General features: G+C 42.7%; 1 protein-coding gene across 2 annotated transcripts in view; it reads right to left on the bottom strand.

The window, feature by feature from the left end:
• PRKAR2A (protein kinase cAMP-dependent type II regulatory subunit alpha) overlaps positions 1-22,052 on the bottom strand; it is a 90,922-nt gene that overhangs the window by 17,619 nt on the left and 51,251 nt on the right. For both annotated transcript variants that reach the window (XM_023231461.2, XM_023231460.1), the window contains exons 3-6: positions 17,315-17,367; positions 14,188-14,271; positions 10,472-10,578; positions 1,273-1,426 (exon numbers count right to left, since the gene is read on the bottom strand). In XM_023231461.2, the coding sequence (XP_023087229.1) occupies positions 1,273-1,426; positions 10,472-10,578; positions 14,188-14,271; positions 17,315-17,367 (398 nt within the window). The remainder of the gene's footprint in view (positions 1-1,272; positions 1,427-10,471; positions 10,579-14,187; positions 14,272-17,314; positions 17,368-22,052) is intronic.

Genomic DNA, 22,052 nt, shown 5'->3' with positions numbered 1-22,052 from the left:
TGTGTGTGTGTTTTTAAGTGAGAACACTAGCATGGTATAGGGCTATTCCATCTTGGTCTGAACCAGTAGTTGGCACCAAGGCTTATTATTTTGTTTTATTTATTTATTTATTTTTGAGACAGAGTCTCACTCTGTCGCCCAGGCTGGAGTGCAGTAGCCGGATCTCAGCTTACTACAAGCTCCGCCTCCCAGGTTTAGGCCATTCTCCTGCCTCAGCCTCCCGAGTAGCTGGGACTACAGGCACCCGCCACCTCACCTGGCTAGTTTTTTGTATTTTTTTAGTAGAGACGGGGTTTCACCGTGTTAGCCAGGATGGTCTCGATCTCCTGACCTCGTGATCTGCCCGTCTCGGCCTCCCAAAGTGCTGGGATTACAGGCTTGAGCCACCGCGCCCGGCCTTGTTTTATATTTTCTGAGATGGAGTCTTGCTCAGTCGCCCAGGCTAGAGTGCAGTGGCGTGATCTTGGCTCACTGCAACCTCCGCCTCCTGGGACTACAGGCACCCATCACCATGACTGGCTAATTTTCATATTTTTAGTAGAGACAAGGTTTCACCATGTTGCTCAGGCTGGTCTCGAACTCCTGACCTCAAGTGATCTTCCCGCCTTGGCTTCCCCAAGTGCTGGGATTACAGGTGTGAGTCACCATGCCTGTGTGACTCCTATACAAATCTATTCTCAAGTTTTTCAATCATTGAGTCCCAAGTGCATGACCTATCCTTAAGTCACTTAAGTCACTGTATCTCTTTCAGGAGCACTCTTAATTTAACATCAGGATGTCACAATAAAGTGTTATTTATTTATTTTTTTTCTGAGATGGAGTCTTGCTCTGTTGCCCAGGCTGGAGTGCAGGGGTGTGATCTCGGCTCACTGCAAGCTCTGCCTCCCAGGTTCATGCCATTCTCCTGACTCAGCCTCCCGACTAGCTGGGCCTACAGGCACCTGCCACCACATCCAGCTAATTTTTTTGTATTTTTAGTAGAGATGGGGGTTTCACCATGTTAGCCAGGATTATCTCCTGACCTCATGATCTGCCTACCTCAGCCTCCCAAAGTGCTGGGATTACAGGCGTGAGACACTGCCCAGCCCTAAAGTGCTCTTTCATGTCTTTAAAATGTGATTTCATTTGAGAAAAAAAGTTGATAATTTTATAATATCCATGTCTTTCAGATAACTGGCTGTAAGATATAGTGTAAATCAACAGCCCGAGGACAGAGACACAGAAAGGGAATTAATACTGTGCCTTACAAGGGGAACAATTTCTCTCACTCACCAGTCCCCAGAGGGAGCCTTCTGAGGTAGCAACAATGGTAGCAGCTCTCGGGGTGTTGTACATCAGAGCTAGTTCTCCAAAACTGCCACGGTTGTCATATTGACCAACAGAGCGGGTTTGATTATCTTTTGTTACTAAAATGTCATAAGTTCCCCTAGAAGAATGACAAAAAATAATTTCATTAGTTACTTCTGATAATAAATGCTAAGAACTGGCAGGTACATATAAAAGAAAATGTTGTTTTAAGATATTTCCAAAGGAACTTTGCTAGTATATAAAAAACAACATATTTTTGTATTTTGACTTTGTACTGTGTCCTATAACCTTGCTAAACTCACTTATTAATTCTAGTAGCCTTTCTGTGGCATTCTTGGAATTTTCTTTTCTTTTTTCTTTTTTTTGAGACGGAGTCTCGCTCTGTCGCCCAGGCTGGAGTGCAGCAGAGGGATCTTGGCTCACTGCAAGCTCCAACTCCCGGGTTCACGCCATTCTCATTCTCCTGCCTCAGCCTCCTGAGTAGCTGGGACTACAGGCACCTGCCCCCACGCCTGGTTAATTTTTTTTGTATTTTTAGTAGAGACAGGGTTTCACCGTGTTAGCCAGGATGGTCTCGATCTCCTGACCTCATGATCCGTCTGCCTCGGCCTCCCAAAGAGCTGGGATTACAGGTGTGAGCCACTGCACCCGGCCGGAATTTTCTACATAGAGGATCATGTCACCTGAAACAAAGACAATTTTAATACTTCCTTTCCAATCTATATGCCCCTTCCTTTTTTTTCTCCCCATCTTTACTTAAAAAAAAAATTATATATATATACACACACATACACTTTTTGAGACAGGTTGTTGCTCTGTTGCCCAGGCTGGAGTGCGGAGGCATAATCATGGCTCACTGCAGCCCCAAGCAATCCTCTCACCTCAGCCTCCTGAGTAGCTGTGACCACAGATGTGTGCCACCACACCTAATTTTTTTTATTTTTGTAGAGATGGGGTCTCACTATGTTGCCCAAGCTGGTCTGGAACTCCTGGGCTCAAGCAATCCTCCTGTCTCAGCCTCCCAAAGTACTGGGATTAAAGGCATGAACCACCATGCCCAGCCTAATCTTTTTTCTTTTAATAATATATAATATTTTACATAATTTATGGGGTACATATGAGTGTTTTTTCCATGCGTAGAATGGGTGATGATTAAGTCAGGGTAACTGGGGTATCTATCACCTTGGGATATATGTCATTTCTGTGTGTTAGTATCATTTCACGTCCTCTCTTCTATTAATAGTTACTTTGAAATACGCAAAATATTGTCACCCAAGTATAGTCACCTTATCATGCTATAAAACATTAGAACTTGCTGGGTACAATGGCTCACACCTGTAATCTCTGCACTTTAGGAAGCTAAAGTGGGAGGGCTGCTTGAGCACAGGAGTTTAAGACAATCCTGGGCAACGTACGGAGACTTGTCTCCACAAAAAGGAAAAAAAAAAAAGGCACATTAAAATGTATCTCTTCTATCTACCTGTGTGTTTGTACCCATTAGCCAACTTCTCTTCATCCACCCACCACCCTTCTCAGTTTCTAGTATATATCATTGTATTCTCTATATCTATGATATCAGTGTTCTTTAGCACTCTCATGTGAGCGAGAACATGTGGTATTTGTTTTTCTGTGCCTATCTTATTGAACTTAATATAGCAACCTCCATGTTGCTACAAGTGACATGATTTCCTTCTTTTTTATGGTCAAATAGTATTTCATTGTGTATCTATGTCATATTTTTTCTTCCTTCCTTTTTTCCTTCCCTCCCTCCCTCCCTCTCTTCCTTTTCTTTGCCTTATTGCATTGACTATAACCTCCGATACAATATTAAGTGAAAATGGTGAAAGCAAACATCCTTGCCTTATTCTGAGTTGTAAGAAAAAAACAATTTTTCAGCCGGGCCTGGTGATTCACGCCTGTAATCCCAGCACTTTGGGAGGCCGAGACGGGCAGATCACGAGGTCAGATCAAGACCATCCTGGCTAAAATGGTGAAACCCCGTCTCTACTAAAAATACAAAAATTAGCTGGGTGTGGTGGCGGGTGCCTGTAGTTTCAGCTACTTGGGAGGCTGAGGCAGGCGAATGGCGTGAACCTGGGAGGTGGAGCTTGCAGTGAGCCAAGATCGCGCCACTGCACTCCAGCTTGGGCGACAGAGCGAGACTCTGTCTCAAAAAAAAAACAAAAAACAAAAAAACAAAAAAAAAAGTAAAACACAATTTTTCACCATTAAATACGATGTTAGTTGTAGGTTTTTAATAAATGCCTTTAGTCTAGTGAGGGGAAGTCATTTTTGTTGCTAGTTTACTGAGCATTTTCATCACAAAAAGATGTTGAGTTTTGTCAAATGTTTTGCTGTAGATATTGAAATGAGTGCATGGGTTTTCTTTCACAGTCTCTTGAAAATCAGGATACAACTGATTAAAATAAAGAAAGCAGATTGGGTGCGGTGGCTCAAGCCTGTAATCCCAGCACTTTGGGAGGCCAAGGTGGGTGGATCACCTCCCAGCCTGGCCAACCTGGTGAAACCCCGTCTCTACTAAAAATACAAAAATTAGCTGGGTGGGTGACAGGTGCTTGTAATCCCAGCCACTCCGGAGGCTGAGGCAGGAGAATCACTTGAAACCAGGAGGTAGAGGGTTGCAGTCAGCCGAGATTGCGTCATTGCACTCCAGCCTGGGCAACAGAGAGAGGCTCTGCCTCAAAAAAAAAAACGCAAACGATACAATTATTTATCTATTGATTGGCAATAATTGCTAAAAAACCAAAAAATTCAGAACTGACAAGCATTTGCAGAAATAGGCACTTTCAACATACCACTGAGGGAAACATAAACTTTTCAGTTTCTGCAAGACAATTAGAACATATAGCAAACGCCTTAAAAAGACCCTTTGATACAGCAATTCCATTTCTAGTCATTCCAAAAGAGATAATCAAAGATACTGCAAAAGGTTTAATTGCAGGGATTTCACCAGGTAATATTTATAATAGTGAAAACTATAAGTAATTTCATCTGCTAATAATAGGAGATGGGTCAAATACATGTTTCTATCTATATCACGGAGTCATTAAAAATAATGACAGAGGCCGGGTGTGGTGGCTCATGTCTGTATATAAAATAATTGCTGGGCACAGTGGCTCACCTGTAGTCCCAGCACCTTGGGAGGCTGAGGCAGACACATCACCTGAGGTCAGGAGTTCGAGACCAGCCTGGCCAACATGGTAAAACTCCGTCTCTACTAAAAATACAAAAATTAGCTGGGCATGGTGGCATGTGCCTGTAATCCCAGCTACTCAGGAGGCTGAGGTAGGAGAATCACTTGAACCTGGGAGGCAGCGGTTATAGTGAGCCGAGATCACACCATTGCACTCCAGCCTGGGGGGCAGAGTGAGACTCTATCTCAAAATAATAATAATAGTAACAGAATAATACTATAATCCCTGACATGCTTAAAACAGATTTAAAAAAATTAAATCACACAACGATGTATGATTTAATATAAAAAAAAAAGTATGTAAAGATAACTCCATTACTCAACTCCATTTTTGATGTTTGATTGTTGACAGCTTTCAAACCCTTCCTCTTCTGCCCCATATCTGGGCAAGATGATAAGAAAGCCTGGGTGCTCCCTCCTTTGGTGCTGATGGGGAGTTCAATCAACACAAATGCCAGGCCCTGTGTAAGAGTACCCTCACCTAATCCCACCTTCTAACCACCATAAATCCCAAAGCAGTCACCTCGCCTGCTATCTAAAGTCATTTTTGGATCCGTCTGGGAGCCTGCCCTGCTCTAAAATGGCTCAACATGTGAGTAATAAACCTTTTCATACCCTTTTAGTGTATCATCAGTCTTGACATCTTAACCAAATTTTGGGTGAGGTATCTGATCTCAACAGCAAAGCATGGAAAAAATAATGGACTCATATACTGGTAATCAGATTATGCCTAAATTAATTTCTATCCAGTTTGTATTTTATTTATTTACTTTTTTCTTTTTGAGTCAGAGTCTTGCCCTGTTGCCCAGGCTGGAGTGCAGTGGCGCAATCTTAGCTCACTACAAGCTCCGCCTCCCGGGTTCACGCTATTCTACTGCCTCAGCCTCCCAAGTAGCTGGGATTACAGGCACCTGCCACTACGCCCAGCTAATTTTTTGCATTTTTAGTAGAGATGGGGTTTCACCGTGTTAGCCAGGATGGTCTCAATCTCCTGATCTTGTGATCCACCTGCCTCGGCCTTCCGAAGTGCTGGGATTACAAGTGTGAGCCACCGCACCTGGCCTATTTTTATTTTTTTATATTCTAAAATTTCCTACAAAGAACTTCCATCTGTCTGATAAAATCACTAAATATCATGTATTAAAAGAAAAGCAGAGAATGTGCCACCAACCCTGCTTTCAGGGGAGCTTACCACTCAGTAGGGAAGCTGACCTGTCCCAGGCCTTTATAGACAAGGCAAAATAAGGTTATAAATAGGAAACATGGAATTCAGTTTTTAGTGTCTCCTCCAGACACTAGCATTTAACTTTGGGAGTGACACGAACTCATTTCAGGCAGTAGCACTGCAGAGAGCCTCTCTTGACCTTTCCTATTCAGGTCCTCCTCTAAATAATGGGGCATATGTTTTTATCATTGTTGTTACCATCACATTATGTAATAATTATCTATTGAAAGGTCTGTCTCTCCAACTTGACCATGAACTTTTTGAGGCCAGGAACTGTACCTTTTCACTTGAACGATAGTCTTTCTTTTTTGTTTCGTAGAGACAGGGGTCTCACTATGTTGCCCAGGTTAGTCTCGGACTCCTGGTCTCAAGTAATCCATATCGGCCTCCAAAAGTGCTAGGATTACAGGTGTGAGCCACTGTGCTCAGCCCTTTCCTATTTGTTCATCACCACATTCTTTTTTCTTTTCTTTTTATTCTGAGACAGGGTCTCATTTTGTCCCCCAGGCTAGAGTGCAGTGTTATGATCACTGCCCACTGGAGACTCAACCTTTTGGGATCAAGTGATCCTCCCACCTCAGCCTTCCAATTAGCTGCGGACTACAGGCATGCACCACCATGCCTGGATAATTTCTTAAAAAATGGTTTTTTATGCGATTTTGTTTTGTTTTTTTGAGACAGAGTCCCGCTCTATCACCCAGCCTGGAGTACAGTGGCATGATCTCCACTCACTGCAACCTCTGCCTCCCAGGTTCAAGTTATTCTCCTGCCTCAGCCTCCTGAGTAGCTGGGACTACAGGTGCATGTCACCATGCTCAGCTAATTTTTTTATTTTTAGTAGAGATGGGGTTTCACCATGTCAGCCAGGATATTCTCGACATCTGGACCTTGTGATCTGCCCACCTCAGCCTCCCAAAGTGCTCGGATTACAGGCGCCCGGCCTGCATTTTTTTTTTTTTTTTTGATATGGACTTTCACTATTGTTGCCCAGGCTGGAATGCAATGGCATGATCTCCGCTCACTGCAACCTCTGTCTCTCAGGTTGAAGCAATTCTCCTGCCTCAACCTCCCAAGTAGCTGGGATTACAGGTGCCCGCCACCACATCCAGCTAATTTTTTGTATTTTTAGCAGAGACGAGGTTTCGCCACGTTGGCCAAGCTGGTCTCAAACTCCTGACCTCAAGTGCTCTGCCCACCTGGGCCTTCTAAAGTGCTGGGATTACAGGCATGAGCCACCGTGCCCGGCCTAAAAAAATGTTTTGTAGAGATGTTTTACTATCTTGCTCAGGCAATCCTGGGCTCAGGCAATCCTCCCACCTTGGCCTCCCAAAGTGCTGGGATTGCAGGTGTGAATCACTGTGCCAGGCCCTTATTCACCACTTTCACTGTACAAAGAATAATCCCTTTTGTTTACACATGAAATAAATCATTCCCTCTGTACAAAGGCATTTCAGTCTTTAAGTTATGGACATGTACAAGTGGATGCTTATTTCCCAGACCATAAGTGCCCAAAGGGACCTCTGTCTTGGTGGTGGAGGACATGGCAAGGCAAAGGGGAAAGGTGGCTGCTTGAGGTGGTAATATAATTTTATTATATTATAAATATAGACCTGACATGGGGTGGCTCACACCTATAATCCCAGCACTTTGGTAGGCTGAGGTGGGTGGATCTCTTGAGGTCAGGAGTTCAAGACCAGCCTGGCCAACCCCATCTCCAGTAAGTAAATACAAAAATTAGCTGGGAGTGGTGGCAGGTGCCTATAATCCCAGCTACTCAGGAGGCTATGGCAGGAGAATCATTTGAACCTGGGAGGTGGAGGTTGTAGTTAGCCAGGAGTGCACCACTACACTCCAGCCTGGGCAACAGAGCAAGACTCTATCTCAAAATAAATAAATAAATAAAATAAAATAAATACAGTTTTATATTATATTTATAATTTTGTTTTAAAACTATTTTGGGCTGGGTGCGGTGGCTCATGCCCATAATCTCAGCACTTTGGGAGGCTGAGGTGGGCGGATCACGAGGTCAGGAGATCAAGATCATCGTGGCCAACATGGTGAAACCCTGTCTCTACTAAAAATACAAAAATTAGCTGGGTGTGGTGGCGCACACCTGTAGTACCAGCTACTCAGGATGCTGAGGCAGGAGAATCACTTGAGCCTGGGAGGCGGGGGTTGCAGTCAGCCAAGACCGTGCAACTGCACTCCAGCCTTGCGACAGAGTGAGACTCCGTCCCCCTAAAAAACAAAACAAAACAAAAAAACCTATTCTGTCATTACTTGTAGAATTTCTGTGTAAGAAGTATTAGTATAAAAGATGAAGACAAAAGTCTTTTCTCTGAGAAGATACTACTTATGTCATCTTTACTCTAAATCAGCATTTAAAGAAAACATTTCCTTTAAGTGTAATAATTTGTCACAGGTAGCAAGAACCCAAAGGTTACTCAAGGAGGGACAGCATTTTCTGTTCAAGAATCTAAATAAGAAAAGGCTCAAGAAGAAAAGCAACCAATGAATCTAGCACAGCTATTTGATGGAGATTAAAAGAATTTTAAAAATGAGGAGAATTAGAAAAATTTGAATATGGTGCATATATTATATGTAGTATTGTATAAATGTTAATTTGTGTTTTTTATAATTGTTCTGTACTAAAGTAAGAGAACATCCTTTTTAGGAAATGCACACTGAGGTATTCAGAGATAAAGGGGCATTATATCTGCAATTTACTCTCCAACAACTTTTTTTTTGGTGGTGGTGGGGACGAAGTCTCACTGTCACCCAGGCTGGAGTGCAATGGCACAATCTCAGCTCAATGCAACCTCTGCCTTGTGGGTTCAAGTGATTCTCCTGCCTCAGCCTCCCAAGTAGCTGGGACTACAGGCATGCTATTTTTTTTTTTTTTTTTTTTTTAGTAGAGCTGGGGTTTCACCATGTTGGCCAGGCTGGTTTCAAACTCCTGACCTCAAGTGATCCGCCCACCTCAGCCTCCCAAAATGCTGGGATTACAGGTGTGAGCCACCACACCCTTCCTTGTCAACAATTTAATGAAGCAAAGGGAGAACACTAACCTGGGGAACCTGTATTTATAATTTTTTTTTTCTTTTTTTTTGAGACCGAGTCTCACTCTCACCCAGGCTGGAGTGCAGTGGTACTATCTCGGCTCACTGTAACCTCCACCCACCTACCAAGTTCAAGTGATTCTTCTGCCTAAGCCTCCCAAGTAGCTGTGATTACAGGCACACACCACCATGTCCAACTAATTTTTGTTTTTGTTTTTGAGACAAAGTCTCACACTGTTGCCCAGGCTGATGTGCAGTGGGGCAATCTCAGCTTGCTGCAGCCTCTGCCTCCCGGGTTCACACGATTCTCCTGCCTCAGCTTCCCGAGTAGCTGGGACTACAGGCGTGCGCCACCATGCCCAGATAATTTTTGTATTTTTAGTAGAGACGGGGTTTCACTATGTTGGTCAGGCTGGTCTTGAACTCCTGACCTCGTGATCCACCTGCCTCGGCCTCCCAAAGTGCTGGGATTACAGGCATGAGCCACTGTGCCTGGCCAATTTTTGTACTTTTTTTTTTTTAGTAGAGATGGACTTTCACCACATTGGCCAGGCTGGTCTCGAACTCCAGACCTCAAGTGATCCACCTGCCTCGGCCTCTCAAAGTGCTGGGATTATAGGCATGAGTCACCGCACCAGGCCTGTGACACATTTTTTGTACTACTTGTTTAACTTTTCTGTAACTCTGAAATTACTTCGAGATAAAAAAATTGTTTTTGTTTCCTTTTTATTATCTAGCTCCAAAAACCATTTTACTTTTAAATTAATGGAAGATATCAGGTGAAGCAATATCTTATTGATGTTAAACTCTAATGAGAGTGTTTCTTTCAGGACTAAGGAGATCAGGACACCCACCTCACTGCCACCAGCCAAAGAGGATACTAAGCTCAAGAGGTTAGGACACAGTAGGGTGAGCAGACCAAGCCCAAATATTTCATTTTTTCCTAATACCTAGATCTGAGCCAGAGGGGTTAAGGTCAGGGCAGCATATTCATGAGTAAAATCAGGCTCGAACATGAAGACTCAAACAACTATAGCACCATGGCTAATTCTTCAGGGAATCAATTCACTCGACACTGGCAAATAACATGTTTATAAAGCACACCCTGCACTCCTTAACTAACTGTAAAGAAGACTTTTTTCTTTTTTTTTTTTTTGAGACGGAGTCTTGCTCTGTTGCCCAGGCTAGAGTGCAGTGGTGGGGTCTCAGCTCACTGCAACAACCTTCACCTGGGTTCAAGCAATTCTCCAGCCTCAGCCTCCCAAGCAGCTGGGATTACAGGCATGCACCGCCACATCCGGCTAATTTTTGTATTTTTAGTAGATACAGGGTTTCACCATATTGGCCAGGCTGGTCTCGAACCCCTCACCTCAAGTAATCCACTGGCCTTGGCCTCCCAAAGTGCTGGGATTACAGGCGTGAGCCACCACACCTGGCCTAAAGACTTTCTACTCTAGATGATTGCTCTTCAAATATGAGTTGTGCTGAGGACTCAGGACAGCACTGGTAGAGAGGGACAAGCTGTGGACTCTCACAAGGCTTTGGGAAGCTTTTTCACTTGGCCCTAAGCCTCTCTGGGCTGAATACAGAATAGGATAAAGCATCTGCACTGATTCATGAATCCGATTAAGTGTGGCCACACAATTTCAAAGCTCCATCTCCTACCGTTCTATGACATAAAAGTTGTCTCCATCATCTCCTTGGTCAATGACATGCTCATCAGCTTTGACTATCCTTTCAAACATGGCATCAAGAACTTGAGAAAGCTGTTCCTGCAGGGTATGCACAAGAAGGAAAAATAGCCTTACATATGCTGCAAAAAAGCAGTGACCATAATTATCTCAATTTGTGACTATGTAACAGAAGTCCCCACATTCAAACAGAAACCTAAAGGTTGTCTGAAACAAATGCTTTCCTGGGACCATTCAGCTTTGCACCTCCATGTACCTCAGCAGACAGCAAATTGGCAAGTCTGCTGAGGCAGTATTGTTTTGAAAAAGCTTCCCACAATTTACGCAAAAATATTATCTAAATCATGGTCAATGTTCTCCCAGCCATACCCACATGACTATCACCTGCCTGATGGCTCCACTATGTCACGTGTAAAGCCATATGCTGCTACCTTCCTACAGGTGTTGAGCTTAACAGGATCATCAGATCTAAAGGACTGCTGCGGCTTAGAGGTTATCTTTTGGAACAGCACAACTGCTTTTGACTAGCAAAACACGTCACTTAACCTCGCTGAGCTTCAGTATCTTTTTTTTTTTCTTTTTTTCTGGAAACAGAGTCTCACTCTGTTGCCCAGGCTGGAGTTCAGTGGTGTGATCTCAGCTCACCGCAACCTCTATCTCCTGAGTTCAAGCAATTCTCCTGCCTCAGCTGCCTGAGTAGCTGGGACTACAGGTCTGTACCATCACGCCTGGCTAATTTTTATATTTTTAGTAGAGATGGGGTTTTGCCATGTTGGCCAGGCAGGTCTCGAACTCCTGACCTCATGTGATCCGCCCACCTTGGCTTCCCAAAGTGCTAGAATTACAGGCGTGAGTCACCACGCCCAGTGAACTTCAGTTTCTTCATATGTAAAAAGGGTATAACAAAGATTCCAGGTCATCAATTTTTATGACCAAAGGAGAAAAACCTAGGAAAGTATTTACAAAACAACAGATACTCAATAAATGAGATCTATTATAAGACAGCTAATATTGCTTCATTTGCATACAGCACATACAATTACTTACTACTATTGCCTGCCATAACCAGACATCAACTATGTCAATAAGTATAATGAAAAGAAAATAATACTATTAAATTCTATGAAACAATGGTCTCAGTCTGGGGCCATCATCCCTGTCAGACAGGGAGATCAGTGATTATTAGGGAGTCACTAAAGAATACCAGGTTCAATTAAAAAAAGAGACTTTCTCTTTGGAGGAATGTAGACTGAAGACCTGGAAAAAGAGTAATTTTATGACTGCATAATTCCATGTGAGTTTATGTTCTATCAGAGTGACTGTACTACCACGATAATTGAGTATCACCAAAAAGTGTATTTAGTTCCATGTGTGTTGAATACTGTATAAGCTGACAAATACTAAAAAGGATGGCTTGCAATTGACGTGTTACCCACATTCACTGGAATGTGAGCCCAGCGTTGCCAGAAATCTCCTATTTAAATACTGGCAATAAATTTAAATTTACATGTACAATACAGAACAAACACAGACATCTGTACCTAGCCTGTGGATTGCCTGCTGGAAGCCTCTTGTTCTGTGTCACTTTTCTTCTTCTAGTCTGGACTCTTCAAACACATGTGTCATGAGATATAGAATAAAAGGGGTGGAAGGGGAGCATTTCTAGGTTAGAGGAGACTAAAATAACAACATGACAACCAAACGAAACACAGTAAGTCCTCACTTAAAGTGGCTGATAGGTTCTTGAAAACTGTGACTATAAGCAAAACAATGTATAGAAGGTCCTCAAATAACACCATTATAACACTGATGGGGGGAAAAAAAAGGTTCCATTATAGGTTGTTTTGCTTAAAGTTACAGTTTCCAAGACTACCAACAATGTTGAAGTACTTACTGCATGTGATTCAGAGATGGTCATCTATGAACCAGGAAGTGGGTTACTAGTCAGACACCAAATCTGCTGGCACCTTGAGCTTGGATTTCCCAGACTCCAGAACTGTGAGAAATTTCCACTGTTTATAAACTACCCAGGTTATGGTATTTTGTTATAGCAGCTCAAATGTACTAGGACACCCATCAGGAGATAGCCCTTGTTCTTTATTTCTACCACCAAGAGAGGGAGGACAGGCCCAGGTCACAGATCCTATGCTAGGCCCTGCAGAAACACACCATTCTCAAGAAGCACTTATCACATACTGTGGTAAGCCAGTGAGTTAACTATTATCAATGAAGGGAACTACATACCAGCATCTTCAGAAAAATCAATCTCTTTGTAGGATAAATTCAGACCTCCAAACTAAACCAGGGTCATGCAAATCTGAGCATTTCCTTGCAACATGACAAAATTGCATGCTCTTCAAATTATCAGTTTTGTCTTGGAGAAAGTGCCAAAGCAGCTCAGAAAAATACGACAGTCCTCCCCTTATCCATGGGGAATATGTTCCAAGGGGTATGTGGATGTCTGAAACCACAGACAGTGTTGAACCCCACTGCTGTCAATTGGAAAACATTTCTGTTCGTATCTTCCACCCACAAATGTAATGCCTTTTCCATCTTAACCAAATACTTAACACGCACTGTGGCTGTAACTTGTGCAGTTTGAGGTGCGACAGCAAAACTAGCAGAAATTTCTTTTTCCTTCTTCACAGTTTCACAGATAGAAGATTCATTCTTATATATACTTGCTCTGTCACCCAGACTAGAGTGCAATGGTGTGATCTCAGCTCACTGCAATCTCCATCTCCTGGATTCAAGCAGTTCTCCTGCCTCAGCCTCCTGAGTAGCTGGGATTACAGGTGCACACTACCACACCTGGCTAATTTTTGTATTTTTAGTAGAGACGGAATTTCACTATGTTGGCCAGGCTGGTCTTGAACTCCACCCACCTCAGCCTCCCAGAGTGCTAGGATTACAGGCATGAGCCACCGCACTCAGCCAGAAGATTCATTCTTACCATAGATCTTTGCAATCTCGGTATACAATTTCTTTCTCCCTCCCTCCCACCCTCCCTTCCTATCTTCCTTCCTTCCTTTTCTTTCTTTCTCTCTTCCTTTCTCTCTCTCTCCCTCTCTCTCACCCTCTCTTTTCTTTCTTTTCTCTCTCTTTCTTCCTTTCTTTCCTTAAATTTCTCTCATCTTTTCACTTAAAAGAAGCATTTTATGGCTTCTTTTTGGCATATCCGAATTGCCAGCATTGCTTCTCTTGTGCTTTGGGGCCATTATTAAGTAAAATAAGGGTTACGTGAATATGAGTACTGCTAGATGGTGACTAAGTGACTAATGGGCAGGTGGCATATATGGCATGAATACACTGGGATAAAGTGATGATTTGTGTTCTGGGTGGCAGCAGAGCAGGACAGCATGAGATTCATCACACTACTCGGAACGGCATGCCTTTTAAAACTTAGGAATTATTTCTGGAACTCTCCATTTAGTATTTTTGGGCTGTTATTGACTATGGGTAACTGAAACCCTGGAAAGCAAAAACCAAGCATAAGGGGGATTACTGCACTAAAAGGCATCTGAAAGATCATGTCTGGTCAATACAATGAAAACATTTGTATGTAAGATGAATCTAAGGTTTATGCTTAATACGGCTGTGGCTAGGATGCTAAAAATTAAAGTTTAAGTGACAAATAGGAGCAAAGCTAAAAGATCATTATAATAAAAATACTTTCGAAATCAGTGTTACCTGATCGAGATTTTTGAAAAGGAGAATATCTTTGCAAGCTTCCTGAAGTCTGCATCTCTGTTCATCAGTTTTAGGGTGAATCACCTGCCAATCCAAATAAAACCATGGAAATTGTTTTATTCCATTTTAAAATAACCACTTAAAGACTGGTATATTTCTTTCTCCAAAAAGTGGGAAAAATAAAAAGCATGGTTTCTGTAATTTTAATTTTACATAAATACCAAGCTGCATGCTGAAGGTGGAGGGGCAATGCAATCAGGTGAAAAGCACCAGCCCTGCAAGTCAGCTGTCCCCTGGGAGCCTCAGGATCTTCATCCATAAAGCAGAGGGTTATAAATTTGTTCATTAAACAAATATTGAGCATCTACTCAAAAAAAAAAAAAAAAAAAAAAAGTACATCATTTAATCTGACCAGAAATAATAGATGTTAAAAGTGTTGGCCAGACGAGGTGGCTCATGCCTGTAATCCTAACATTTTGGGAGGCCGAGGCAGGCGGATCACGACGTCAGGAGATCGAGACCATCCTGGCCAACATAGTGAAACTCCGTCTCTACTAAAAATAGAAAAATTAGCTGGGCATGGTGGCGCATGCCTGTAATCCCAGCTACTCGGGAGGCTGAGGTAGGAGAATCGCTTGAACCGGGGAGTCGGAGGAGGTTGCAGTGAGCCAAGATCGCACCACTGCACTCTAGCCTGGTGACAGAGCAAGATTCCGTCTCAAAAAACAAAAAAAAGGCTGGGCATGGTGGCTCGCTCCTGTAATCCCAGGTAATCCCAGCACTTTGGGAGGATGAGGCGGGCAGATCACGAGGTCAGGAGTTCGAAACCAGTCTGACCAACATGGACAAACCTATCTCTACTAAAAATACAAAATTAGCCAGGCGTGGTGGTGCATGCCTGTAATTCCAGCTACCTGGGAGGCTGAGGCAGGAGAATCGCTTGAACCCAGGAGGCGGAGGTTGCAGTGAGCCAAGATCACACCATTGTACTCCAGCCTGGGCAACAAGAGCAAAACTCTGTCTCAAAAAAAAAAAAAAAAAGGGTTAAGTATTTTAAATTTGTGATATTAAATTAGAAAAAACTGTTTTAGTCATCAATAATTTTACAATAGCTAGAACAAAAAATTTAATCTACAGGATTTTTACAGTCACAAAAATGGTAGCATTTATTACAATACTTCAGAAATCTTTCATAAGTTACTCTTTTTTTTTTTTTTTTTTTTTTTGAGACGGAGTCTGGCTCTGTCGCCCAGGGTGGAGTGCAGTGGCGTGATTTTGGGTCACTACAACGTCCACCTCCCAGGTTCAAGTGATTCTCCTGCCTCAGCCTCCTGAGTAGCTGGGATTACAGGTGGGCGCCACCACGCCTGGCTAATTTTTGTATTTTTAAGTAGAGATGGGGTTTCGCCATATTGGTCAGGCTGGTCTCGAACTCCTGACCTTGTGATCCACCTGCCTCAGCCTCCCAAAGTGCTAGGATTACAGACATGAGCCACCGTGCCTGGCCCACTAAAGATTTTATAACAGCAATCTTTTTTTTTTGAGATGGAGTCTCACTCTGTCACCCAGGCTGGAGTGCAGTGGTGTGAGCTCAGATCACCACAATCTTGGCCTCCCGGGTTCAAGCAATTCTCCTGCCTCAGCCTCCCGAGTAGTTGGGATTACAGGCACCCACCACCACACCCAACTAATTTTTGTATTTTAGTAGAGATGAAGGTTCACCAGGTTGGCCAGGATGGTCTCGAACTCCTGACAGGTGATCCACCCGTGCTGGCCTCCCAAAGTGCTGGGATTACAGGCCTGAGTTACCACACCCAGTCTATAATATCAATCTTTTAAAAATTATAGTTCATACATGCTCTCATAAAAGTAACTTATGTCGGGAGACTGAGGCAGGAGAATCACTTGAACCCAGGAGGTGAAGGTTGCAATGAGCCGAATTCGCGTCACTGCACTCCAACCCAGGTGATAGTGCGAGACTCCGTCTCAAAAAAACAAAAACAAAAAACAAAAACAAACAAACAAAAAATAATTTACCTCAATTGTACAGAAATTTAAAAAACTATTTTTTTTTAAAGCACCCAAAAATCAAACATGGTTTTCCCACAACCACTGTTAACATCTAGGGTGTATCCTTCCAGATAGAATTTTCGATACATACATATATACAAATAAATATATATATTTCAAATTTTTTAATTTACAAAATCTCTCTCTATATATATATTTCAAATTTTTTAATTTACAAAATGCTGTATAAAATGTACCTCACACAAACATACATCCCATGCCATTACATACAGTCCTGTACCATCACTTTCAATGGCTACAGATTCTCTCCATTTGAATGTACCGTAATTTAGCCCCTGGTAATCCCATATTTTGGGTCATTTACGTTGTTTCCATTTTTCATTGTTATAACACTATGATAAACTCCATTTGTACATCCTCAGGAAGGATCCAACTTTCATTAGGGATGAATTCTCCTTTAGGTAAATGCTAAATCAATTGGCCTGGCTCTAAGTATTTAAGGCTTGTTGTTAATTTTTTTTTTTTTTTAATGAGATGAGGTCTAACTACATTGCCCAGGCTAGTCCCAAACTCCTGGGATTCAAGTGATCTTCCCACCTCAACCTCCCAAAGCACTGGGATTATAGGTGTGAGCCACCATGCCCAGCAGTTGTTTTTTTTTTTTTCTTTTCAGCCTCAACCTCCTAGACTCAAGCAGCAATCCTCCTGCCTCAGGCTTCTAAGTAGCTGTGAATACAGGCACATGCCACCAAACCAGCTAATTTTTTTTTTTCCCCAGAGATGGGGTCTTGCTATATTGTGCAGGCTGGTCTTAAACTCCTGGCCTCAAGCAATTCTCCTGCCTCAGCCTCTCAAAGTGTTTGCATTATAGGTGTGAGCCACCATGCACAGCCTGTTTAAGGCTTCTGACAGCTACAGCTAGGCACTTCTCACCATACCTTCAACCAGTGCAGCTTTCAATTTGTTAGATTGAAAATGTCACTTCATTGATATTTTAATTTGTATTTAATTATTAGTATGATGAGTTGTTGGTATGTAGAGAAGGGGAGTTAATTAGAAATACAATTCTACCTAACATCTTTGCTTTGGGTCTTACCCTTGGATCTGTATCTTCCTCTTCCTCATCAGGGTTATAGGTCTCAGCACAGACTGAAATTGGAGAGAAAAAAACAAAGAATGAATTTAACAGACGTGTGGCTTTAGGAAAAATAGGAAGTAAATTCAATTATCTTTTATTCACTGATTTCTTTCTTTTCTTTGGAGACAGAGTTTTGCTTTTGTTGCCCAGGCTGGAATACAGTGGCACAATCTCAGCTCTCTGCAATCTCCATCTCCCAGGTTCAAGCGATTCTCTCGCCTCAGCTTCCCAGGTAGCTGGGATTACAGGCGCTGCACCACCATGCCCAGTTAATTTTGTATTTTCAGTAGGGATGGAGTTTCACCATGTTGGTGGGGCTGCTCTCGAACTCCTGACATCAGGTGATTCACCTGATGTATAATATAAATGCTCACGTGTGTAATCTCAGCATTACAAGGCGTGGAGGCTGTAATGCTGGGAGGCTGAGGTGGACGGATCACGAGGTCAAGAGATCGAGACCATCCTAGCCAACATGGTGAAACCCCATCTCTACTAAAAATACAAAAATAAGCTAGGCATGGTGGCGTGTGCCTATAGTCCCAGCTACTCGGGAGGCTGAGGCAGGAGAAGCGCTTAAACTTGGGAGACAGAGGTTGCAGTGAGCCGAGATCATGCCACTGCACTCCAGCCTGGTTGACAGAATGAGACTCCATCTCAAAAAAAATAAAAAGAGAGTAAGTTGTGTGAGACATAAAGGGAAAAAAAGCAAGGTGAAGAAGAGTATATATGGCATACTATCTCTTGCAGAAGAAAGGACTTCCATGAGAAAGGAGAGCTAAGAATGGAGGGAAAATAAATATACTTTTACCAGTTAATTTTTCCAAAAAGAAGCAATTTGGGAAGAATAAACCGGAAAGTAATGAAATTATTGTCCCAGTGTATAGATAGAAACAGGAAAGAAGGGATAGGGAAAGGAATGAAACTTCTCTGAGGAAACTTCTGTTTGTTTTTGAGACGGAGTCTTACTCTGTCAACTAGGCTGGAATACAGTGATGTGATCTGTGCTCACTGCAAGCTCTGCCTCCCAGGTTCACGCCATTCTCCTGCCTCAGCCTCCCAAGTAGCTAGGACGACAGGCGCTTGCCACCACACCCAGCTAATTTTTTGTATTTTTAGTAGAGAAGGGGTTTCACCGGGTTAGCCTAGATGATCTTGATCTCCTAACCTCAACTGCCCACCTCGGCCTCCCAAAGTGCTGGGATTACAGGCGTTTGAGGCACCGCGACTGGCCTGAGGAAACATTTTTATACAAAAAGTTTTGACATTTAAGCCATGTTAATGTTTCACATATTTTAAAAATTAAATAGATAACAAGGACCCTAAAACTAAGTACAAAGAAAAAAAACCTACCCATGTATCAGGGTGATAACATAATTAGAGAAGGAAAGAATCAGATTCTAAGTAGCTTCTAAACATAGTACTCTGACCATCCACCCTCAGTGGGATATACTGCATTCCAACAAAAAACAACTGATGGTGGTGATGGTATAGTAATTCCAAAACTCTTCTTGAGAGTTTCACTCTTTCACCCAGGCTGGAGTACAGTGGTGCAATCTTGGCCCACTGCAATCTCTACCTCCCTGTTTCGAGTGATTCTCCTGCCTTAGCCTCCTTAGTAGCTAGGTCTAGAGGCACGTGCCACCACACCCAGCTAATTTTTGTAGTTTTAGTAGAGATGGGGTTTCACCATGTTGGCCAGGATGATCTCAATCTCTTGACCTTGTGATCTGCCTGCGTTGGCCTCCCAAAGTGCTGGGATTACAGGTGTGAGCCACCACGCCCAGCCTGTAATTCCAAAACTCTTCTATGTGTATTACTGTAGTGAGTAAATAAACAAATACACAGAACACACAGATATTTCTTACTGGTGAGAAGGGGGATACAAATGTGGACTGGAGGAAGAATTAGAAATGGAGATATCAATACAAAGCATTATTTTAAAATCTCACCCCTATGTGTTATTTGCAAAGAGACAATAAATTATCTACTGAATAAAGAGTTTTGTACTTACTAACAAAACTGTTGTTACCAAGAATGAACTAGTTGTGATTACTGATGTTTCTCAGAATGCAGCAAACCTACTCCCTCTTCACAATACAGGCCATTACAGCTGGGAAAAGTTTTCTTCTAATAAATCATCAGTGATCTGTAACAGCTGTGTGACTAGAGGTAATTTATTGCCTATCTCCACCCTTCTTCTGCATAATGGCAAGAACAGCAGTGACTTCTCTCTGAAGACTGTCATAAGGATTCAAGTAGACAGGTGTCAGGCATAGTAAGGAGGCAACTTGAACTATTACCATTATTATCTTGGTTCCATTTGTTCTGGGTTTCTGGAGAATTATTATGTTGGTTCTGTTCCCTATTTCAGCTCAACAACTGTCCTTTCTTCCAGGCTAACCTCCATCACGTATTTCTACCCTTACAACGTTGTTCTTTTTGCTTTCTCTATGGTTTCTCCCCGACCCCTCCCAAGACAGAGCTTTATACTGTCATCCAGGCTGTAGCGCAGTGGTGTGATCTTGGCTCACTGCAACCTCCACCACCCAGGTTCAAGCGATTCTCCTGCTTCAGCCTCCCAAGTAGCTGGGATTACAAGTGCTAATTTTTGTATTTTTAGTAGAGACTTTTTTTTTTTTTTTTTGCCATGTTGGCCAGGCTGGTCTCGAACTTGTGACCTCAAGTGATCTGCCCATCTCGGCCTCCCAAAGTGTTGAGATTACAGGTATGAGCCACTGCGCCAGGCCAACTCTTTTTATGTATTTAATTCTTGCTCATTGTTTTTAGTTTCCTTATAATCTTATACCCATTTTGTGTTTCATCTCAGCCAATTTTATCCTTGGCTTTTTGCTCAGAATTCATAAGTGTAATGATTTCTTGTACTTTACTGAGCATTTTGTAGTGGACCTTTCTAGTCTTCACTCCTCTTATATCCTTAACCAGCTGAGTTCACTCATAGGCCCTGTATTGTTTATTAGGATTTATTTATCATCTGTTAAGAGACAACAAACAGTTCTTGACCCTACTCTCAATCTGTGTGATGGCTAAAAGGCTCCATGTATCTACAACTATGGGACAGGCCAATACGCACCACTCCCAATTATTTATTTTTATTTATTATTATTATTATTATTACTGAGACAGAGTCTCACTGTCTTGCCTAGGCTGTAGTGCAGTTGACATGATCTCAGCTCACTGCAAACTCTGCCTCCCAGGTTCAAGTGATTCTTCTGCCTCAACCTCCCGAGTAACTGAGGCTACAGGTGCACATCACCACACCCAGCTAATTTTTATATTTTTCGTAGAGATGGGGTCTCACCATGTTGGCCTGGCTAGTCTTGAACTCCTGACCTCAAGTGATCCACCACACCCAGCCCCACTCCCAGTTATTTTCCAGTTTCTTAGAGACACTTACTCACTGCAGTCCTGGCCTAGCTACACCCCAACTTCCTTTTCCTCACCGATTCTCTAAACCAATAAAAGATCTGAGAAATGACAGCTTCCATTGTGTCCTATACCCAGGACTCTCCCATCCCTGTCTTAGCAGATAATACTCGACTTGTGTGGCCCATGCCACTTGTGCAGTAATGCCATCATATACCAAGTGTCCAACAGGGACCTTGTATCCTAAAACAGATAAGAGAAAAATTAGGGCGGATAGAGTAAGAAAAGATATACCACTCTAGTCCCTGAAATAGCATTAGGCGATGCTCTGCAGAGGGCTGCCCAGTTTCTGGCTAGTGTGGGCCTTGGTTTACTGGGCCAGGAAAGTAACAGTGGGATATAGGTAATGACTCACTACCTCTCTCCAAGCATTTTTGTTTCCAGATGAGGCCAGGGTGCATTATCTCAGTTTTTCCCTAAGGATTAAGACAGACACCTATCTCAGTTCCTAGACATTTCTTTTTTATTTTCTTTCTTTCTTTTTTTTTTTTTTTTTGACACAGATTTTGTTTTTTTTTTGTTGCCCAGTCTGGAGTGCAATGGCATGATCTCGGCTCACTGCAACCTCCTCCTCCCAGGTTGAAGCAGTTCTCCTGCCTCAGCCTCCCGAGTAGCTGGGATTACAGGCACCCGCCACCGTGCCCAACTAATTTTTGTATTTTTAGTAGAGATGGAGTTTCACCATATTGGCCAGGCTGGTCTCGAACTCCTGACTTCAGGTGATCCACCGGCCTCAGTCTCCCAAAGTGCTGGGATTACAGGTGTGAGCCACCATGCCCAGCCTCCTAGATATTTCTGTTGTCACTTTTTGCATCATCATGAGTATTCTGGTAGGAAACTGGGGAAACTGCATCAAGGGCATCTAACCAGACACTGTGTCAAACTTCAAGTTTCTTGGTTCTCTGTGCTCTTGATTAATGCCATTATCAGACTAGTTTTCTAAACTAGAAATTTGGAATTCATCAGACTTTCTTCTCTCACCTCTTGTCCAATGAATACATCAAATTCTGCTTCAGAAATATTCTCGTATTTGACCTTATTTAATTCAGTGTATTCCAATTGCTACTCCTTGGTCTAAGAGTTCAAAACCACTACTTAGAATAATACATAAAAAAAAAAAAAAAAACTGGCCGGGCGCAGTGGCTCAAGCCTGTAATCCCAGCACTTTGGGAGGCCGAGACGGGCGGATCACGAGGTCAGGAGATCGAGACCATCCTGGCTAACACGGTGAAACCCCGTCTCTACTAACAAT

Source organism: Piliocolobus tephrosceles, chromosome 2, assembly GCF_002776525.5.
Source record: "Piliocolobus tephrosceles isolate RC106 chromosome 2, ASM277652v3, whole genome shotgun sequence".
Classification (NCBI taxonomy): Eukaryota; Metazoa; Chordata; class Mammalia; order Primates; family Cercopithecidae; genus Piliocolobus; species Piliocolobus tephrosceles.
This window is presented reverse-complemented; position numbering and strand designations above follow the sequence as displayed.